At 42.5% G+C, this 22,858-nt stretch overlaps 1 protein-coding gene across 4 annotated transcripts; it reads left to right on the top strand.

Annotated features, from left to right (window-relative positions):
- Window positions 1-2,154: 2,154 nt before the first annotated feature.
- Window positions 2,155-22,544, top strand: ZNF347 (zinc finger protein 347). Of its 4 annotated transcripts, none has more exons than XM_050771277.1 (5): window positions 2,155-2,204; window positions 7,348-7,408; window positions 12,592-12,718; window positions 13,163-13,291; window positions 18,671-22,544. In XM_050771277.1, exons 2-5 carry the CDS (start codon window positions 7,394-7,396, stop codon window positions 20,917-20,919), a joined length of 2,520 nt encoding a protein of 839 aa, XP_050627234.1. In that variant the 5' UTR covers window positions 2,155-2,204; window positions 7,348-7,393; the 3' UTR covers window positions 20,920-22,544. The 4 variants fall into 4 exon arrangements, with proteins under 4 accessions (XP_050627234.1, XP_050627231.1, XP_050627232.1 ...); XM_050771274.1 differs by having other exon boundaries at window positions 13,160-13,291; XM_050771275.1 differs by lacking the exon at window positions 2,155-2,204 and having other exon boundaries at window positions 5,662-7,408; window positions 13,160-13,291.
- The last annotated feature ends 314 nt before the right edge of the window (window positions 22,545-22,858 follow it).

The following is a 22,858-nucleotide window of genomic DNA, read 5'->3' as shown; positions in this document are numbered from 1 at the left end:
AAAAGTGTTAGTAGTACAACATCACAAAATGGAGACTGACTCTAGTACACTGAATTACTTACTGTGGAAACTCCTGACATCTTGGTTTGGGAAGACCCCAGTTTTCTTTTTTGTTTGTTTGTTTTGTTTTGTTTTTTGAGATGGAGGCTTGCTCTGTCACCCAGGCTGGAATGCAGTCGCGTGATCTCGGCTCACTACAACCTCCACCTCCCAGGTTCAAGTGATTCTCCTGCCTCGGCCTCCCAAGTAGTTGGGACTACAGGTGTGTGCCACCACACCTGGCTAATTTTTGTATTTTTAGTAGAGACAGGGTTTCACCATGTTGGCCAGGCTGGTCTTGAACGCCTGACTTCAAGTGATCCACCCGCCTCTGCCTCCCAAAGTGCTGGGATTACAGGCATGAGCCACTGCGCCCCGCCCTAGTTTTCTTCATAGTAATAGTCTACATTTATTTTTCCGCTGTACCCATAGGACTCATTAAAAATAACACAACTGTTGAAAATGTTTTTGAAATCCTGTTTAGTTATAATGCCTAAGATATTTTTATACTAACTCAGTGAAAAATTGTGGAAAAGTTTATCACATAGTAAATATGATTAGGCAGTTTTACTGGAAGGGCATTTCTCCAAAGGCTATGGAAATGTTCTTTTCAGTTTATGGTATTGAGCAATATATTTCATGCTTTATGTTCGATTGTAGTAAAATTACTTTTTATTTTTTAATCTGATTTTCCCTTTTATTTTTTTTCTTTCATACATTGTAACCCAGATGAAACGTTTAATATTTTGTTGTCTGTGTTACTAAAGTGAAATCTATAGAGTGTATATAAATAAGGGTGTTGTTTGGAGATAAAATTGTGTGACATGAAAATGTACATAAGACAATAGCCGGTATAAACTAGGTTCTCTATAAACATGAAAACACGGTGTCCCTGTAAGTCTTTAGTTCTACCGGGATGATACGTTAGAAATACTGGAAAATTATTCTTTAGTTGAAAATAAACCCAGTTGTCATGTGGTGACTATTTTCCACACTCTGTTATCCACATCTAATAGAACATTAAGAAACAGAAAACAAAAAATAGCCCCAATATAGACTACAATTTTAAAATAAAAAGTACTGTGTCTAGTTACCTTCTAAACGCCCATAAAGTGACTTTGAAATTACATACTTAGAAATTATTGACTTAAGCATATTTTGATGCAAAGAAAGATTATGTCAAAGTTGTTTGTGGTTAATTTCAAGTGTGGAACGTAATAACGAATATAAGCAAAAATAATGCAGTTTATCTCTATTTTTAAAAAAAATTTGCATGGTTTAAATGAGCAGTTGACTGGGCACAGTGGTTCACTCCTGTAATCCCAGCACTTTTGGAGGCCCAGGCAGGAGAATTGCTTGAGGCCAAGAGTTGGAGACCAGCCTGGGCTGAGACCCCCATCTTTATAAAAATATATATTTTAAAGAACAATAAAGCAGCCCTTGGTGATCTAACTTATCGGGGGCCTTAACTTTCCCATGAATTGAGCACAGGCTTGACTCTTCCACTGGGGAGAATGGGGATTTGAAATGCAAAGGAGGTTCTGATGGGCTACTGCATTAAATTGCATATCCGTCCAGGTAGGACGTATTTTAGACGCTGCATTTCCCATTCTACTTTGCATCATCCTCAGAGATAATTTCAGGACATTTCAGTTAAATGCATTTTAATTGCAGGAATTCCTGGATCCAATCGCTGTGCCTCGTGAATCCTCCACTAAGATCCCAGTTCCTAGACCGAGATCCCCGAATCCCAGATCCCCGTTTCTGAGCTGCAGGAGACTCCCTAGCAGAATTGGGTCCAACCCGCCGGCAAACAATTTTAACATAAACCGTTTTCAACTTGGTAAGAGGAAATCATTTTGGTTTCTATCATAAGGGGTTCACATAAGTGTATTCTTTCACCTTAAAACTGCTTCAAATTGGAACGCTGTTGCCCGGGACACGGTGAACACTCCACCATTTCCAAACCGGGAAAAATCAGACTGCGGGCGAGGGCTGCAGAGAGAAGCGCAGACCCCGCCCCGGCTCCGCCCCAGCGTTTCGTCCGCAGACCCCGCCTCTCGCCCAGGCCCCGCCCCCAGAGTGCCCGGGCTCTTTTCCGCGCACGCGCAGTTTTCTGCAGTTCCGGAAGCGGATCGCGCTGGGTGGAGGTGACGCCGCCGAGCGTGAGTGTCCCTCAGTATGGATTAAACTTGCGAATCGCCCTGCCCTGTTTCCGCAGCCAGTTCCCGGGCTCGCTACAGACCTTAATATCCCCGCACATCGCCCCTCCACCCCAGGTGTGGGTTCGGAGTCGCTTCCCTTTGGGTTGAAGTCGCTCTGAGGCTGCTCCCTGTCCCCGGCCTTTCGCGTTTTCCTCCCGCTTAAAACCCTTTCCTGACCCCTCCTCCCGCCCCGGGTTTTTTAAAGTCCTCACCCGCGAGGTGGATTCTCGCCGTGGGCACCTCCCAGCCTCGTCCTCGTCGGACCCTGCAGCGCAGCGCCGCAGCCCCAGTCCGGGGAAGGCCGCGTCCTCTGCCTGGTCCTGGGATCCTGTAGACGCCACCCCTCTCCCTAAGGCACCGTCGCCCCCCACCTCCCTCCTCCTCGTGCCGGGCCCTGCTGCTCCCCAGGCCTCGCCTTCGCAGTCACCGCTTCCCCTGCGCCCGCGTTGGGGAGGTGCCCGGGGCCTGCCCTGTGACACCCGGTGTTCTTGCCTGCCCAGCTCCAGCCCCTGGAAAATGCGCTCCTCCAAGATGCAGGCGTCTTACTCCAAACCCTCCTGTGAATGTGTGGGCCAAGGGGATTAGGAGATAGAGAGAGGGACAGAGACAGAGAGAGAAGTAGAAAAACTGAGAGGAAAGAATGAGGGGAACCCGTAAACAAATGGCAAAGTAGAGGATGGATGAGGGATTTGCAGAGATAGTAAGAGTGAAAGAAGGAACTGAGAAGGCAGGAGAAAAGCAATTGGAGAAATGTAGAGAAAAGCTCGATGTCCAGAGAGATGAAGGACAGCAAGGTAGGGAGAGGGGCAGAAAGTGGGAGGCTCCTCAGACAAGACAGTCCGGGAGAGGAGGAGGAAACTGGAGCCAGGGCAGACAGAGCAGCGTGGTGCTGGGACAGCAAGAGGGGCCCGCCAGTGACTAGGAGAGCAGAGGGAGAACCACAGTAGGCGGAGGCCTGGGATCTGGGGGTGCCAGAGAGTGAGGCAGAGGTGTAGCAGGGAAGAGGAGATTTAACAGAGAGAGCAGAGACGGGAGAAGAAAGGGGCAGAAATATATGGACTTGGGGACAATGAAAAAATTGGGGAGAAATAGGAATCAGAGTTGAAACAAGGCCCCAGAATGGGACAGAACAGGTACAAGAGGAGGAAGAAGGGGAGAAACAGCAGGAGATGGGAGGGGCTCAAAACGACACGCAAAGAAGCAGGGGAAAAACACAGAAAATAAAAAATAAGCTAATGTGAGAGTGAGACCTATGTAGAGAATGAGGGAGGGAAACAGTATGGAAGCAAGAGAGAGACCCTGGGGCCAGGTGAGTGGTGCGTTGATTAAATGTGATGGTTACGTTGTGACACTGGTTTCTTGGTATATAATACTGCAACACATTTAAAATATGTTTACTCAAATTATGCAGCTGCAAATGAGAATTGAAGAAACTTCTTTACGTAAAATGTGTAAGACATGCATTTGACAATTATTAGTATTAGTGCATAGCTTCATTTGCAATCACTATTCAAACCAGAGTGCAGTGACTTCGCTCATTTAGTTTTGAGTCCACTCACTTCCGTTTTCCTGGAATAAGGTAGGGTGTGGACGAGTGTATGAACTAAGAGGAAAAAGTATTTTTCCTTTGGTTTTCCTTCCTGTCGCACTCAATACAACAGTGCACATTCTACACAATGTCTCACCTCCACTCAGGAAAATGTGTGCGGATTTCTCCCACCAACAACCAATCTTTATCAGACACTGAGTGTCCTATAGTTCAACTCTGTACCTGGAGACAGGTTTCTGTACCTGAAACTCTGTACCTGGAGTTAGCATCAGATCCCACTGAGTGAGGCTCAGTTCCACGAAACTGCCCCTGAATCAGGTGCCAGTTGCAAGTCTCACGCTGGTACCTGAACTTCTGAGTGACCAGCTATACATTGGGGATTCCCTTGACATCCCCCTCCCAACCACCTCAGGTTCTATTAATTTGTAAGGGCAGCTCAAAGAACTCAGGGGAACACTTCACTTAGTTTACACATTTGTTGTAAAGGATATTACAGAGGATACAGATGAACAGTCAGAAGGAAGAGCTGTCCTAGAAAGTGAAAGCAGAGGAGGGGTTAAGAGAACCACAGTATTTATCAGGTTACTCAAAAGTGTAAGTGACAGTTACCACTTGCATACTGTGTCTGAAGTAAGGGACAGTTTTAGACTGAGCTCTGAACCTGTAGCACCTCATCATGCAGCCATTTTTTTTTGTTTTCTTTCTGAAACAGAGCCTCACTCTGTCACCCAGGCTGGAGTGCAATGGCACAATCTTGGCTCAAGGCAACCTCTGCCTCCCGAGTTCAAGCGATTCTCCTGCCTGCCTCAGCCTCCCAAGTAGCTGGGATTACAGGTGTGCGCCACCACACCCAGCTAATTTTTGTATTTTAGTAGAGACGAGGTTTTGCCATATTGGCCATGCTGGTCTCGAACTCCTGACCTCAAGTGATCCACCTGCCTTGGCCTTCCAAAGTGCTGGGACTACAGGCATGAGCCACCGCACCCGGCCTATGCTGTCTTCTTGTAGATAATGTCAGAGTTGAGTGAAATTGTAGGACCCCCGCCTCATGCCCCGAGCTGGGAGTCCCCTGGGAGTCCTCTGGTCATTGTGGGAAAAGCCACACACACATTTTAGTGACTAGAGGTGAAGTATTCTGTGTTTAATATGAGAGCAGAATGTAGAGTTGGGTATTTTCCTATCTCAGAGACTAAAGGAAAAGACCTCCAAGTGGCCCACCCACTCAGTAGTGACTGGGAATGGCCTGTTCCTACTTCTGGCTGCTGCTGAGCCTGCAATTGTGCACCACGTGCCAGCCTCACTCACAGTCTCAGGACAATATGCATGCCATCAATTTTAACTTTGTTTTTCTTCTCAATCCGTAAAGCTTTCAAAATTTTAACCTCAAGGGAATTCATCCCTGTACCCAGGGGGTAGTATTCTCCATTAATTCACGTACACAGGGCTGGGCACAGTGGCTCACACCTGTAGTACCAACACTTTCAGAGGCCAGGGTGGGAGGATTGCTTGAGTCCGGGAGTTCAAGACAAGCCTGGGCAACATAGCAAGACTCCTTGTCTACGAAAAATAGAAAAAAATAAGCTGGACATCGTGGCTTGCACCTGTGGTCCCAGCTACTTGCAAGGCTGAGTTGAGAGAATCGCTTGAGCCCAAGAGCTTGAGGCTACAGTAAGCCATGTTCATGCCATCACACTCTAGCCTGGGCAACAGAGTGAGACCCTGTCTCAAAAAAAAAAAAAAACCCACACAGAATAAAGTCTTTTTTTCTTCTATACTCCATCTTTAAAACAAAAAATACTCTAAATTGGCCAGGTACGGCGACTCACGCCTATAATCCCAGCACTTTGAGAGGCTGAGGCAGGTGGATCACTTGAGGTCAGGAGTTCGAGACCAGCCTGCCCAACATGGTGAAACACCATCTCTACTAAAAATACAAAAGTTAGCCAGGCATGGTGGCATGTGCCTGTGATCCTAGCTACTTGGGAGGCTGAGGCAGGAGAATCACTTGAACCTGGGAGGCGGAAGTTACAGTGAGCTGGGATCGCACCATTGTACTCCAGCCTGGGTGAAAAGCGTGAGACTTCATCTCAAAAAATAAAGATAAAAAACTCTAAACTACATTTCACTCTGTAGTAAGTACCCCTCTTCTATGCTCCATTTAAGTACACAATACACTACAATTTTTTTTTTTTTACTTTGTGTTTAATTCTTGCCTTCAGTTCTTGCTTGAACTGTTGCTTAAATCAAGCTCGCATACCCAACATTATTTTTCATATACCACTGACGTTCTTTTTCATTTACCACTGACAGCTCCATTTGAAATTCAATGTTTAATGTCCTGTCATCTTTCCATTTCTGTCAGTAGCATGTGGCACAGTTGAACACTTTCTCTTCTATTTTCTTGGCTTTTAGAACATCCCGTTGAGCTTTACACATCTGTTTGTTGTAATTTTCTTTTTTTTTTTTTTTTTTGAGACGGAGTCTTGCTCTGTCAACCAGGCTGGAGTGCAGTGGGGCAATCTCGGCTCACTGCAAGCTCCACCTCCCAGGTTCACGCCATTCTCCTGCCTCGGCCTCCCGAGTAGCTGGGATTACAGGCGCCCGCCACCTCGCCTGGATAATTTTTTGTATTTTTAGTAGAGACGGGGTTTCACCGTGTTAGCCAGGATGGTCTCGATCTCCTGACCTCGTGATCCGCCCGCCTTGGCCTCCCAAAGTGCTGAGATTACAGGCGTGAGCCACTGCACCCAACTATTTGTTGTAATTTTCTTATTGCCTCCCTGATCACATTGTGCTTTCCTCTTGTGTGTCCAGAACTTTCTGTTCTCTGAATATGGGCTTAGTCCTTCAGCCACTTTTTTTCTCTGTCCACACTCATTGCCTTTCCTTATCAACTCAGCTCATGGCTTTGAACCCCACCTGCACAGTTTCGTGTCACCTGCGGGACTCTCCCGTGAACTCTGGATCCTGTGTCTAGGCCTCCCAAAGTACTGAGATTACAGACGTTAGCCACTGTGCCTGGCTAAATTTATTTATTTATTTATTTATTTTTTAAGAGAAATGGTGTCTCACTATGTTATTTAGGCTGGTCTTAAACTCCTGGCCTCAATTGATCTTTCTGCCTCAGCCTCCCAAAGTGCTAGGATTGTAGTGTGAGCCACCACGTTCAGCCTCTACCTTTTGTTTCTGAGGCCAGAGAGGTGAGGGAAGCTGTTCTCTGCATGGGGTTGGTCAGGGTTGGGTGTGTGCCCTGAATGGGAGAGCTCAGTCCAGCCCACCTCCCAATTGCTGCAGCGTGTGTGTGGGCTTCTCCAGCAGGAGAGCCGATTCTGAAGAAGGGGGTCAGAAACTCACTTACTGGTCTTCCCGTAGGAGCTTCTTGTCCCTGCATCGCCCTGGTGCAGTGGGCAGCTGAGACCATCTTTCCACAGGGTGAGGTCTTCCCTGTGTGTGTGTGATTGTGCCATAGGAAGAGGATGTGTTGATTCTGAGCAATAAACAGCACATTTTGGATATTCAATATTGACTTCTAAAGGCACTTTCCTGTTACCTAAGGAGGAACGCTGGAAGAGGAGGAAGAGGAAGGAAAGAGAAGTCGGGCATGGCTCTCACCCAGGTAAAATAATATTATCAGTGGATTGTTCTGTCTCTTATTTCTTGCTGAAATGTCATTCTTTGAAGTTGGGAATCTTCTGAGTCTGAAGCGTCCTGCCTGACAGGTTTGCTCACACTCACCCGTGCCTTCCCTCAGTCTCTCATCTTGCTTAGATTCTATCTCCTGTGACCCAGTGACATGAACTTGGGAAGAGGCGGCACTGGGCATGGGCCTGGGAAGGGCTCACACCAGACATGGATGGAGACGGGGTGAGGGTCCCGTGGTGTCAGTGCGGTTGGGCAGCAGGGACTGTTCAGGGGCCACATCTGGATGCTCTGTCAGCTCTCTGTGGACCAGGAGTAGAGAAGCTGCATGTGGAAGTCACGTGCTAATGTGCACAAATACCTGCTAAATTCTGTAAAATAAGGCTAATAAGGGGAAATTTTTCTGGTTCATTTATATTACATTTGAAGCTGACCAAGTGAGTCACTGCATTTCCAACCTCAAACTCTTATTAATGACTGGGAATGGAATGGGAATTTTAGACTGACAGACATCAGTGACAGAAGATTCTTTCATCCCATCATCTATTTTAATACATGAAATCAACCTAAATGGAAAATGCAGGAGAATCATTGAACTATTCTCAGAAAACCCATATAATGGAGACTGGTGTTTCTGCAGGGACCATTGTGTAGCAGGTGCTAGGTGAGAATGGTTATTATTTTGTTCAGTTATAGGAGCAGAACTTCTTTCACATTAGAGAGGATAGAACCATGTTCTTGTTTTACCAATTTTTTTTTTTTGAGACGGAGTCTTGCTCTGTCACCCAGGCTGGAGTGCAGTGGCGTGATTTCAGCTCACTGCAAGCTCCACCTCCCAGGTTCCCGCCATTCTCCTGTCTCAGCCTCCCAAGTAGCTGGGACTACAGGCGCCCGCCACCACGCCTGGCTAATTTTTTGTATTTTTAGTAGAGACGGGGTTTCACTGTGTTAACCAGGATGGTCTCGATCTCCTGACCTCATGATCCACCTGCCTTGGCCTCCCAAAGTGCTGGGATTACAGGTGTGAGCCACCGTGCCTGGCCTGTTTTTACCAATTATTAAATACTCTATTTATTGTATTTATTTATTTTGAGAGAGTCTCACCGTGGCACCCAGGCTGAAGTGCAGTGACATGATCTCGACTCACTGCAACCTCTACCTCCTGGGCTCAATCAATCCTGCTGCCTCAGACTCCCAAGTAGCTGAACTACAGGCACACATCATCATGCCTGGCTAATTTTTGTATTTTCTGTAGAGACAGGGTTTTACCATGTTACCCAAGCTGGTCTCGGACTCCTGAGCTCAACTGATTCACCCACCTTGGCCTCCCAAAGTGCTGGGATTACAGACGTGAGCCCCCACACCCAGCCCTGTTTCTCTTATTTTAAACATTATATGTTGTATTTATCTGTTTTACAGTATAACTCCAAACAAACTTGCAGCTTATGTCCTAAGACGTAAAGCATCACCTTTCCTGTCCAGTCTTCTACCCTCCCTCTTGTCTCAGTGGGGAAACAGTGTTGTCAGTTTTGTGTCAAGAGACAGCTCAAGTCCTATAGAGATGTGTTTATAGATTGTTATAACATTAAGAACAAAATTTTTGGCCGGGCGCGGTGGCTCACGCCTGTAATCTCAGCACTTTGGGAGGCCGAGGCGGGCGGATCACAAGGTCAGGAGATCGAGACCACGGTGAAACTCCGTCTCTATTAAAAAAAATACAAAAAATTAGCCGGGCGCGGTGGCGGACGCCTGTAGTCCCAGCTACTCAGGAGGCTGAGGCAGGAGAATGGCGTGAACCCGGGAGGCGGAGCTTGCAGTGATCCGAGATCGCGCCACTGCACTCCAGCCTGGGCGACAGAGTGAGACTCCGTCTCAAAAAAAAAAAAAAAAAACAAAATTTTTCAGTGAATGTTTTTTGGGTTTTGTTTGTTTGTTTGTTTGTTTTGAGACAGAATCTCACTCTGTCACCCAGGCTGGAGTGGTGCAATCTCGGCTCACTGCAACCCCTGCCTCCTGGACTCAAGCAAGTCTTTTGCCTCAGCCTCTAGAGTGGCTGGGACTACAGTTGCATGCCACCATGCCCAGCTAGTTTTTATATTTTTCGTAGAGACAAGGTTTCACCATGTTGACCAGGCTGGTCCAAACTTTTGACCTGAAGGGATCAGCCCACTTGGTCTCCCAAAATGCTGGGATTACCGGCATGAGCCACCATGCCCGGCCCTTCAGTGAATGTTTTGTTGTGACATTTTAGCCTGCAGATTTTGAAAATTTACGTGTTTTCATGTTAGGAAAGATCGATAGCTCATTCTCCATCTTTTTTGGAGCCTTCTCTGAATGAGGAGAGAGTGGATGTTTTAACTTTCACTGTTGTTATTACTAAACTGTGTATATGTGATGTGAGTGCATGTTTTTTTATTAAGCACACGTCATGATTTCTTTTTTTTTTTTTTGAGACAGAGTCTTACTCTGTCACCCAGGCTGGAGTGTAGTGGTGCGATCTCAGCTCACTGCAACCTCTGTCTCCCGGGTACAAGCGATTCTCCTGCCTCAGCCTCCCGAGTAGCTGGAATTATAGGCATCCGCCATCACACCAGCTAATTTTTGTATTTTTAGTAGAGACAGGGTTTCACCATGTTGGTCAGGCTGGTCTCGAACTCCTGACCTCAGGTGATCCATCTGACTCAGCCTCCCAAAGTGCTGTGATTATAGGTGTAAGCCACCGCACCTAGCCTACGCATCGTGATTTCAAATAAGTTTTGTGCTTTTTAGCAATTCAAATTGTATCTTAAATATTTTCTGTGCCCTTAAATTTGTCTCAACTATCACATTAATGATTTAATAGTAAGAATAGTAACATATTATGGGCATAAATAAATGTGTATATATGCAGTTACCTTTTATGAAGTTCCATATTATTCATGAACTTGTTTCAACTTTGCTCATTTAGGTACTTTTCATGTTCTTTTACTTAACTATTTGATTCTTTTTTTTTTTTTTTGAGACAGAGTCTCGCTCTTTCACCCAGGCTGGAGTGCAGTGGCGCAATCTTGGCTCACTGCAAACTCTGCCTTCCGGGTTCATGCCATTCTCCTGCCTCAGCCTCCCGAGTAGCTGGGACTACACGTGCCTGCCACCACACCCAGCAAATTTTTTGTATTTTTTTAGTAGAGACGGGGTTTCAACGTATTAGCCAGGATGGTCTTGATCTCCTGACCTCATGATCCGCCTGCCTCGGTCCCCCAAAGTGCTGGGATTACAGGCATGAGCCAACGGGCCTGGCCAACTATTTGATTCTTTAGGTTTAATTCTTATTCCCAGACACCTGGATTTAGGTGCTTGCTCTGACATTTTAGCTCTTTGACTTGACGCAAGTTTCTTAGAGTATCTGTTATATATTTATCTGTTAGTAAGATGGGAACAGATCTTTCTCTCGTGGGCTATCATATTCATATACAAGCTAGTACATGCAAGACATTTATTTAGAATAATGCCAGACCAAGCACGGTGACTTGCGCCTATAATCCCAGCACTTTAGGAGGCCAAGGCGGGCAGATCATCTGAGGTCAGGAGTTTGAGACCAGCCTGGTCAACATGGTAAAACCCCGTCTCTGCTAAAAGTACAAAAATTAGCCAAGCATGGTGGTGGGTGCCTGTAATTCCAGCTATTTGGGAGGCTGAGGCAGGAGAATTGCTTGAACCCAGGAGGTGGAGGTTGCAGTGAGCCAAGATCATGCCACTGCACTCCAGCCTGGGCGATAGAGCGACTCTGTCTCAAAAAAATAAGTAAGTAAATAAATAAATAAGTAGAATAATGCCTTGCACTTGGGAAGTGCTCAGAAACATCTGTCATTGCGATGATCATCACAGTTTTTAGATTCTAACCTGTCTTTCTTTAAATTCACTGTACACATTTTCATCTCGTAAGACATCACTCACGCTGTAGATCATCTGGATACTGAATATCACTCGGTGTGTCAGACATAATATATAACACTTCAATAAAGATAACCCGGTGTTGGTTTTTTATTTGTATATTTGTATAGTTTTTGTATTGTCTACCAAACTGAGAAATCAACACTGATTTAAAGACTATCCTAACCTCTTATAGAAAAGTATAGGAAGACAGAATTAAGAAAACATTCTGCCCAAAAATACCTGTGTGTGTGAGAATGTGGTGAAAACAGACCCAGTTTCTCCTACTGTACTCTCACAACAGAGAACACGATCCCAGATGTCCTGGGTTTTCCCATACACACACCAAGCGAGCAATTCTGCACTGGACACCAGCTGAGTGACCTCCTATTCAGTTCAATTCTGACACTATCTACCTGGACATAGCATCAGATCCCACAGGTTGAGGGCTCAGTCCCACAAGAGTGTACCCACTTCCATACCAGCTGCAAATACAAGTGGCCTTTTGCTTCTCACTGACTGGCTTATATATCATGAATTCCCATGACCCTCTCCTCAGGTTTGAATGATTTGCTAGAATGGCTCACAGAAATCAGGGGAACACTTTATTTATATTGACCCATTTATTATATGGGATATTACAGAATATACAGATGAACAGCCAGATGTAAGCAGTCTATTGGGTAAGGTATGGGAAAAGGAGCATGGCATGGTGGTGCTTTCCTGTAATCCCAACTACTTGGGAGGCTGAGTGCTGTCTTTGTTGGGGGTCTGGGGGGCATTCTCAGAGCCTCCATGTGTTTCCCTATCCTGAAACTTGTTCAGGCCCTGTCCTTTTGGGTTATTATGGGGGCTTCATTACGTGGGCATGATTGCTTACATCTTTGGCTATTGGTGATCAACTGAGCCTTCAGCCCCCATCCCCTCAGGGGAAGTTGGGGGATGGGGCTCGAAGTCCCAACTTTCTAATCCTGCCTTGGTCTTTCTGGTAACCACCCCCCATTCTGAAACTATCTTGGGGCCTCCAGCCACCAGTCATCTTATTAGCTTACAAAGGCACTTATCACTCCAGAGATTCCAAGTGAGATGTATGTCAGGAAAGGGGGATGAAGACCATATGTATATTTTATTATATCACAACTTCGATGTTGTCCCACTCACTTCAGTTTCATCTATTTTCCCTTCTCATTTTATGTGAAGTTTGGAACTTTCTTCATATCCCCTTGGTGAATGTGTTTTTCATTTTAGGGACAGGTGACATTCAGGGATGTGGCTATAGAATTCTCTCAGGAGGAGTGGACATGCCTGGACCCCGCTCAGAGGACTTTGTACAGGGATGTGATGTTGGAGAATTATAGGAACCTGGCCTCCCTGGGTGAGGATGACTTTCTTCCAGAAGTCAGGATCTTCCCCTGTGTATCTTTTCATTTTCCATGTGGGTCTCTTGGGAGCTCCTGCATTGCTTGGCTGAAACTGAAGCTGTGTTGACTCAAAAATGAAAGTCTCCATAATGTGGAAACTGGATTTTAATTGTCCTCTTCCCGATATCACTGGAGGGTTTCAGGACTTTTAAAATATCCAATTCCCTGTTTTCTATCCCCATGCTTTGATTTAGTGGTTTTGGGATGAGAGCTATATATTTGCATATTATAGTGTTTCCTAACAATTTATAAGGAAGCATTTAGTGGATGAATTTTTGAAGTGTTTTTTCAGATACAGCTGTAAAGTCCTCCCTCCTCATGTAAACATAGGACTGGGACTCTGGAAACATAGGACTGGGACTCTACAGCCCATTGTTTTCCTTTCTTTTCATAAGCAGGAATCTCTTGTTTTGACCTCAGTATTATCTCTATGTTGGAGCAAGGGAAGGAGCCTTTCACTGTGGAGAGCCAAGTACAGATAGCAAGAAACCCAGATGGATGGGAATGGATCAAAGCCGTAATTACAGGTAAGAGTTCGGATGGGTAGAGAAAATGCCGCTTATTAAATAGTGTTTAGGAAACTCTATGCAAATTTGAGAGTTCTATGGGAGAACAGAAATTTGAATCCTGTGACCTCTGAACAGAAATCTTTATTTGCCCCCTTTTGTCTGTCCTTTAGACTTGTACTATATCCTTTCACCTTCCAATGGTGCTGCAGCTCAAACAGACAAAGGCAAAGTCTTTATCATGATGGATGACAATGTTATCTAGCTTCTGAGAACTCTGGTTCCTTGACTCTATGTGGCACAGGGAGGGCTGTTACAAAAAGGTTGTTTGATGTCCTTTGGTGTTTCCTTCTGTAGTTGATTCTATCTGATGCCCAGTTCTCCGACATATAGATCCAAATTCTATATAGTTTGCTAAATTTTAAGAGTGTTTTAGTGGAGTTGTTAGGTTTTTCTAAATATAAAATCATGTCATCTGCAAAGAAGTATGTTTTGACTTCTTCCTTTTCAATTTGTATGTTTTTTATTTCTTTCTCTTGCCTAATTGCTTTGGCTAGAACATCAGTGCTATGTTGAATAGATGTCGTGAAAGTGGACATCCTTGTCTTTCAGATCTTAGCAGAAAGGCTTTCAATTTTTTCTTGTTTACTATGTTCCCTCTGGATTTGTCATATATGGCTTTTATCATGCTTAGGTATGTTTTTTCTGTACACAAGTTGTTGAGACTTTTTATTATGGAGAGATATTGATTTTATTGAGTCATTTTCCAGCATCTATTGAAATGATAATATGCTTCTTGTCCTTGATTCTGTTGATGTGATGAATCACATTAATTGATTTGTGTGTGTTAAACTATCCTTGCATTCCTGGAATAAATCCTACTTGATCATGGTGAATGTCTTTTTAATGTGTTGTTGAATTCTATTTGCTAATTCTATTTTGTCAAGGATTTTTGCATGTATATTCATCAGGGGTATTGGCCTATAGTTTTCTTTTTGTTGTTGTGTCCTTGTCTGTATTTTGGTATCAGGGTAATGCTGGCCTCATAAAATGAGTTTGGAAATATGTGCTCCCTTCAGTTTTTGAAATAGTTTGAGTAGAATTAGTATTCTTTATTTTTTCTTTTCTTTCTTTCTTTCTTTATTATTATTATTATTATTATTATTTTGAGATAGTCTCTCTCTCTCTCTCTCACCCAGACTGGAGTGCAGTGGCACAATCATAGCTTACTGCAAACTGAAACTCCTGGGCTCAACTGACCCTCCCTCCACATCCTCCCCAGTAGCTGGCGTTACAGGTGCACACTACCATGCCCAACTAATTGTGGGGTTTTTTGTTTGTTTGTTAGTTTGTTTTTGAGATGGAGTCTCGTTCTCTTGCCCAGGCTGGAATGCAGTGACGTGATCTCGGCTTACTGCAACCTCTGCCTCCCAGGTTCAAACGATTCTCCTGCCTCAGCCTCCCAAGTAGCTGGGATTACAGGCGTCTGCCACCACACTTGGCTGATTTTTGTATTTTTAGTAAAGACGGGGTTTCACCATGTTGGCCAAGCTGGTCTTGAACTCCTGACCTCAGGTGATCCTCCTGCCTTGACCTCCCAAAGTGCTGGGATTACAGGCATGAGCCACCGTGCCTGGCCGAATCGTTTTTTATTTTCTAGTAGAGCTGAGGTCTTGATGTGTTGCCCAGGCTGGTCTCAAACTTCTGGCATCAAGCAATCCTCCCATCTTAGCCTCCCAAACTGTTGGGATTATAGGCATGAGCCAACATGCGTAACCAGTATTAACTATTCTTCAAGTGTTTGGTAGAATTCAGCAGTGAATTCATTCAATCCTGGGCTTTTCTTCTACATGAATTTTTTTTTTTTTTTTTTTCAGCTTCAATTTTGTTATTGGTGTCTTCAGGTTTTCTATTTCTTCATGGTTCAATCTTGATAGGTTGTATGTGTCCAGAAACGCATCCCCTTCTTCTAGGTTTTAAAATTTGTTTATATGTAGTTGTTCATAATTGTCTCTAATGGTCCGTTGTGTATCAGTTCTAATGTTTTCTGTTTTGTCTCTGATTTTATTGATTTGGGTGTACCTCCTCCTGACCTTTTATTTCAATTTAGCTAAAAGTTTGTTGATTTTGCTTATCTTTTTAAAAAAACCTACTTTTCAAGTTAGGCATGGTGCCTCATGCCTATAATCCCAGGAACTTGGGAGACTGAGGAAGGAGAATTGCTTGAGGCGGGGAGTTCAAAACAGCCTGGGCAACATAGTAAGAGACCCCATCTCTAAAAATAAAATGAAAATTAGCCAATCATGGTAGTGTATGCCTGTAGTCCCAGCTACTTGGGAGGCTGAGGCAGGAGGATCACTTAAACCCAGGAGTTCAAGGCTGCAGTGAGCTATGATTGGGCCACTGTACTCCAGCCTTTGTGAGAGAGGTAGACCCCATCTCTTAAAAAAAATATTTTTAGGCCGGGTGTGGTGGCTCACAGCTGTAATCCCAGTACTTTGGGAAGCCAAGGCGGGTGGATCACCTGAGGTCGGGAGTTTGAGACCAGCCTGACCAACCTGGAGAAACCCCATCTCTACTAAAAATACAAAATTAGCTGGGTGTGGTGACACATGCGTGTAATCCCAGCTACTCAGGAGTCTGAGGCAGGAGAATCTTTTGAACTCGGTAGGCAGAGGTTGTGGTATCGCCAGTATCGCGCCACTGCATTCCAGCCCGGGCAATAAGAGCGAAACTCCATCTCAAAAAAAAATTTTTTTTTAATCCTACTTTTCATTTTATTGATCTTAGATATTGTGTTTTTAGTCTTTATTTTGTTTAGTTCTGTTGTGATCTTTATTATTCCTTTCCCTCTACTACTTTTGGGTTTGGTTTGTTCTTGCTTTTCTAGTTGAGGTGTATCATTAGGTACTTTATTTGTTGACTTACTATTTTTTTGATATAGGTGTTTATTGCTACAAACTTTCCTCTTTTTGCTGCTTTTTCTGTATCCTATAGATTGTGCTATTTTGCATTTAAATTTGTTTCAGGAAATTTTTAGCCAGGCATGGTGGTGGCTCATGCCTGTAATCGCAGCACTTTAGGAGGCTGAGGCGGGCAGATTGCTTGAGCTCAGGAGTTTGAGACCAGCCTGAGCAACATAGCCAAACTCCGTCTTTGTAAAATATACAAAAATTAGCTGGGCATGGTGGCGTGTGCCTGTGGACTTTGCTACTTGGGGGACTGAGGTGGGTGGATCACTTGAGCTGCACTCCAGGGTAGGTGACAGAGCAAGACCTTATCTCAAAAAAAAAAAAAAAAAAAAAAAAGGGAAATAAATGTTTATATTTCCTTCTTAATTTCTTCATTAACTCAATGGCTGTTCAGGAATATGTCATCTAATTTCCATGTGTTTGTGTATCTTCTTTTTTTTTTCTAGACAGAGTCTTGCTGTGTCACCCAGGCTGGAGTGTGTGGCACAATCTTGGCTCACTGCAACCTCCACCTCCTGGGATCAAGCAATTCTTCTGCCTCAGCCTCCCAAGTAGCTGGGATTATAGGCATGTGCCACCACTCCTGGCTAATTTTTGTATTTTTAGTAGAAACAGGGTTTCACCATGTTGGCCAGGCTGGTCTCTAACTCCTGACCCCAGGTAATCTGCCCACTTTGGCCTCCCAAAATGTTGGGATTACATGCGTGAGCCACTGTGCCCAGCTATATTTGTGTATCTTCTGAGGCTCTTCTTGTTGGTTTCTAGTGTTATTTTACTCTGGTCAGAAAAGATACTAGATACAATTTTGACTTTTTTGAATTTATTGAGACTTGTTTGGTGTCTTAATATATAATCTGTCCTGAAGCATAATCCACGTGCTGATGAGAAGAATATGTATTTGGCAACAGTTGGATAAAATGGTCTGTAAGTGTCTGTTAGGGCATGGAACATGCCTGTAATTTTAGCTACTTGGGAGGCTGAGGAGAGAGGAATGCTTAGGGCCAGAAGTTCAAGGCTGCAGTGCACTGTTAACTCACCTGTGAATAAGCACTGCACAACAGCCTGGGCAACACAGGGAGATCCCATCTGTTTAAAATAGGAAAAAAAAAAAAAAAAAAAGTCTTTTTTAAGTTCATTTAGTCTGCAGTATACTTTAACTCTAATTTTTTTTAATTGGTTTTCTGCCTGGATGATCTATTCATTACCAAAAATTGTGTTTTGAAGTCCTCTAATATTATTGTATTGCTTCCTATCTCTGCCTTTAGATTTATTAACATTAGGTTTACATATTAGGGTGTGTATGTATTTGTTATATCCTTTTGCTAAGTTGATCCTTTTCTCGTTATATACTGACCTGGTCTCTTTTTACACTTATTGACTTGAAGTCTGTTTTATCTAATTACTGCTCTTTTTTTATTTCTTTTTCCATCTCCTCACTTTTTGTCTACATATATCCTTATAGGTGAAGTGAGTTTGTTTGTTGTAGGCAACATATAGTTAGCTGTGTTTTATAATCCATTCAGCAGGCCTCTCTCTTGTAATTGGAGAATTTAGTCCATTTATATTTAATGTTATTATTGATAGGTAAGGACTTATACTACCAGAGAAAATCACTTAAGCACAAAGGAAGACAGTAAGAAAGAAAGCCAGAGAGGAGTTAGAAAACAATTAGAAAAGAAGTAACAAAATGACAGTATGTTTTAATTCATTGCTCTTTATTATTAATATGTCTATTACAGGCTTTTACTTTGTGGTGACCATAAAATAAGACTTACAAAAACACCCTATAGCTTTTAACAGTTTATCTCAAATCAGTATCAACTTACCTTTGATTGCAGAAAAAAGAAACTAAAACCTCTGTGTGTATTCATTCCCTTCTCACCCTGCATTTTGAATTTTTTATGTCACAATTTATGTTGTGTACTGCCTATCTCTTAACAAATTGTTGTGCTTATTTTTAATAGTTTTATCTTTTGGCCCTCTTAGTAAATATATAAATGGTTTGCACACCATGATTATGATATTAATATTAGTGTAACAGTTACATTGTGTCATTTTCTTTGGATTTGAAGAACTCCCTTTATCATTTCTTGTAAAACAGGTCTGATCATGGTAAATTCCCTTAGCTTTGTTTGTCTGGGGAAGACTGTCTCTCCTTTATTACTGAACGATTGCTTTGCTGGCTACAGTCTTGTAGGTTGGGAACTAGGCTTCCATGCTATTAACTTGAATTACATGGAATCAACTTTTCTTTATTAAACAATCCTCTTTCTTTTTTGTGTTCCTAAAAATTGATTATTATTGTTCTGAAGTTTCATAAATCTGTTCAGTATAAGAATTGCTTTTGGTGTAATATTGTTTTTCAGTGTAAGATACTTGTTTACATACTACTATTAATTGGAAACCTATGGATCTTTATATCTTGTAGCTCTCTCTTCTGAATTTTTAATGAAAGATTTACCACACAAAGGGAAGAGTAATAAAGGAGAAATATTCCAAACAGTGATGTTGGAAAGACAGGAAAGCCATGACATTGAAGGCTGTTCCTTCAGGGAAGTCCAGAAAAATACGCATGACCTTGAGTATCAATGCAGAGATGCTGAAGGAAATTACAAAGGAGTGCTTATGACCCAAGAAGGCAATCTCACTCATGGAAGAGAGGAACATGATAAAAGAGATGCAAAAAACAAGCTTATTAAAAATCAGCTTGGATTAAGCCTTCAGTCACATCTGCCTGAACTGCAGCTTTTTGAATATGAAGGGAAAATTTATGAATGTAATCAGGTTGAGAAGTCTTTCAACAATAGTTCCTCAGTTTCATCACTTCAACAAATGCCTTATAATGTCAAAACGCACATTTCTAACAAGTATCTCAAAGATTTTATCTCTTCTTTATTACTCACACAGGGGCAAAAAGCAAATAATTGGAGAAGCCCTTACAAATCTAATGGATGTGGCATAGTCTTTCCTCATAATTCACACCTTGTGAGTCATCAAAGAAGTCATACTAAAGAGAAACCTTACAAATGTTATGAGTGTGGCAAAGCCTTTAGAACACGTTCAAACCTAACTACCCATCAGGTAATCCATACTGGCGAAAAACGTTACAAATGTAATGAGTGTGGTAAGGTCTTTAGTCGAAATTCACAACTCTCACAACATCGGAAAATTCACACTGGAGAGAAACCTTATAAATGTAACGAATGTGGCAAGGTCTTCACTCAGAATTCACACCTTGCAAGACATCGAGGAATTCATACTGGAGAAAAACCTTATAAGTGTAATGAGTGTGGGAAAGCCTTTAGAGCTCGTTCAAGCCTAGCTATCCATCAGGCAACCCACAGTGGAGAAAAACCTTACAAATGTAATGAATGTGGCAAGGTCTTCACTCAAAATTCACACCTTACAAATCACTGGAGAATTCACACTGGAGAGAAACCTTACAAGTGTAATGAGTGTGGCAAAGCCTTTGGTGTTCGTTCAAGCCTAGCTATTCATCTGGTAATTCACACCGGAGAAAAGCCTTACAAATGTCATGAATGTGGCAAGGTCTTTAGGCGTAATTCACACCTTGCAAGGCATCAGCTAATTCATACTGGAGAGAAACCTTACAAGTGTAATGAGTGTGGCAAAGCCTTTAGAGCACATTCGAACCTAACCACCCATCAGGTCATCCATACTGGAGAAAAACCTTACAAATGTAATGAATGTGGCAAGGTCTTCACTCAAAATTCACACCTTGCAAATCATCAAAGAATTCATACTGGAGTGAAACCTTATATGTGTAATGAGTGTGGCAAAGCATTCACTGTGTATTCAAGCCTAACTACCCATCAGGTCATCCATACTGGAGAAAAACCTTACAAATGTAATGAGTGTGGCAAGGTCTTCACTCAGAATTCACACCTTGCAAGACATCGGGGAATTCATACTGGAGAGAAACCTTATAAATGTAATGTATGTGGCAAGGTCTTTAGGCATAATTCATACCTTTCAAGGCATCAGCGAATTCATACTGGAGAGAAACCTTACAAGTATAATGAGTATGGCAAAGCCTTTAGTGAACATTCAAACCTAACTACCCATCAGGTCATCCATACTGGCGAAAAACCTTACAAGTGTAATGAGTGTGGCAAGGTCTTCACTCAGAATTCACACCTTGCAAGACATCGGAGAGTTCATACTGGAGATAAACCTTACAAGTGTAGTGAATGTGGCAGAGCCTTTAGTCAAACATCAAAGCTTGCAAGGCATCAGAGAGTTCATACTGGAGAGAAACCATATGAGTGTAATCAGTGTGGGAAAGCCTTTAGTGTCCGTTCAAGCCTAACTACCCATCAGGCAATCCATAGTGGAAAAAAACCTTACAAATGCAATGAGTGTGGGAAGGTCTTCACTCAGAATTCGCACCTTGCAAGACATCGAGGAATTCATACTGGAGATAAACCTTACAAGTGTAGTGAGTGTGGCAAAGCCTTTAGTCAAACTTCAAAACTTGAAAGGCATCAGAGAGTTCATACCGGAGAGAAACCATATGAGTGTGGGAAACCCTTTAGTATCTGTTCAAGCCTAACTACCCATCAGACAATCCATACTGGTGGAAAACCTTACAAATATAACGTGTGGAAAGTTCTAAAGTCAGAGTTCAAACCTTGCAAGTCATCACAGGATTCATAGTGGGGAGAAACCTTACAAATGAAGGTGGTAACTTTTGCAGTTAGAATTCATTCCTTTGACAACATCAGAGAATTTATTCCTGAGAGATTCCTTGAAAATGCAATGACTGGCTGGACGCGGTGGCTCACGCCTGTAATCCCAACACTTTGGGAGTCCAAGGCAAGTGGATCACCTGAGGTCACGAGTTCAAGACCAGCCTGACCAACAGGGTGAAACCCCATTTCTGCTAAAAGTGCAAAATTAGCTAGGCCTGGTGGCACATGCCTGTAATCCCAGCTATATAGGAGGCTGAGGCAGGAGAATCACTTGAACCCAGGAGGTGGAGGTTGCAGTCAACCAAGATTGTGCCATTGCACTCCATCCTGGGCAAAAAGAGCGAAACTCCATCATAAAGGAAAAAGAAAATGCAATGACTGTGGTGAACTCCTCATGAGTTCAAGTATTAATAGACATCCAAGAGTCCATAATAATGAGAAATCACATAAATGTACTGTGTGTGGCAGAGGCTTTATTCAGGCCTCACAGCTTTGTAGGCATTAAAGTCTACATATTTGATGGAACCACACAAATGCAATGTGTATCCTGAAGCTCTTACTCTAAGACTGTAACTGTAGGTGAGGATTCATACAAAGAGTGACTCAGTCTCTAGTTCTTTGATTCACTTTTAATATGATAAACTGCACGATAATTACACATCCCCATATGGTAAAACTTAAGACATTATATATTTCAAAGGTTGAAGGACATTTGGAAATGGCTGCTTACCTTCAGGTTATAAAATCTTTCATTCCATTGTTTGAGGTTTCTTAAAAAGACTACTGTTTGTGACTTTCAACCTGAACTATGGATCTGTGGCTATTTTGCATCCTTAAGCACCTTTCATGGTGCCTGTCTGGGAAAGAAACGCAGTATGGAAAGGCCTACTTCATTACATGAGGATAATTTTTATCTATGTTTATTGAAGAAGGAGGACTCTGCCTTATAAAGTTAAATCTTCTCTCAATTGAGAGACCATGGTTTAGGAGCAGAAAATAATGTAAAACTATGATTATCAATCATCATACTGATTGTGTTCAAGGTGCTCTTCTGAGAGACACCATGGGTTTTAGGGAAGTCAGGCTCTACCTGCATTGAGTAGGCCAAGACCTCAGGACACTGGAATTTTTATGAGAGGAGAGTAATAAGTTATTAGTGACATATATGTGATAGGTTATTAGTGACATATATGTGATAGGAATAGTGCAGGGGAAATGGTTGCCACTTTCTCTATTGAATGGCAATAGCTGTTTTATAGCAGAGATTGATGAAAAATAGGCTTATTTTTGAAATCAAAGAGATAACAGTTATTGGAATGGAGAGCTTGGTCAGAAGAACCAGAATACCGTGTTTTTTGTTTTGGTTTGGTTTGTTTTTTTTTTTAGTAGAATTCACACTAATTGCTGGAATTACATTTTGCTATAGTTTTATTAAGAATGTGTCACAGACATAATGTTTTGCCAAAAAAAATTCAACGTTTTCTTATAACTATGAGCAAATCACATTCTTTGTACCAACACTGTTTTATCCTACCTCAGTAGGATACTTCATAACAGATAATAACAATACACTCAGTCTTTTAGGTTGGAGGATCTAGAACAATTTTTTTTTTCTTTGTGGAATCAACATACAATTTTGGGAAACTGTAATCATACTCTGCACTTGAATTATTCTCTCTACACTCTGCCTTAGAATATTTATATGGATATAATGAAAATCCCATAGAAAGTGCAATTTTGATATTCTTACACTGTGAAACCTGCCACAGTGTTGGTGAATATATATCATATTTTATTTTTACATGTTTGTGTGCCAAATAACCATGGCATGCATCTTTATTTACATGAAGTGAAAATACAAATATAGAAGATGTATGGGCTGAGTGTGTTGGCTCGTGCCTGTA

Source organism: Macaca thibetana, chromosome 19 (assembly GCF_024542745.1).
Source record: "Macaca thibetana thibetana isolate TM-01 chromosome 19, ASM2454274v1, whole genome shotgun sequence".
Lineage (NCBI taxonomy): Eukaryota > Metazoa > Chordata > Mammalia > Primates > Cercopithecidae > Macaca > Macaca thibetana.
The sequence above is the reverse complement of the archived record's forward strand: the minus strand, read 5'-3'. Positions and strand labels throughout refer to the sequence as shown.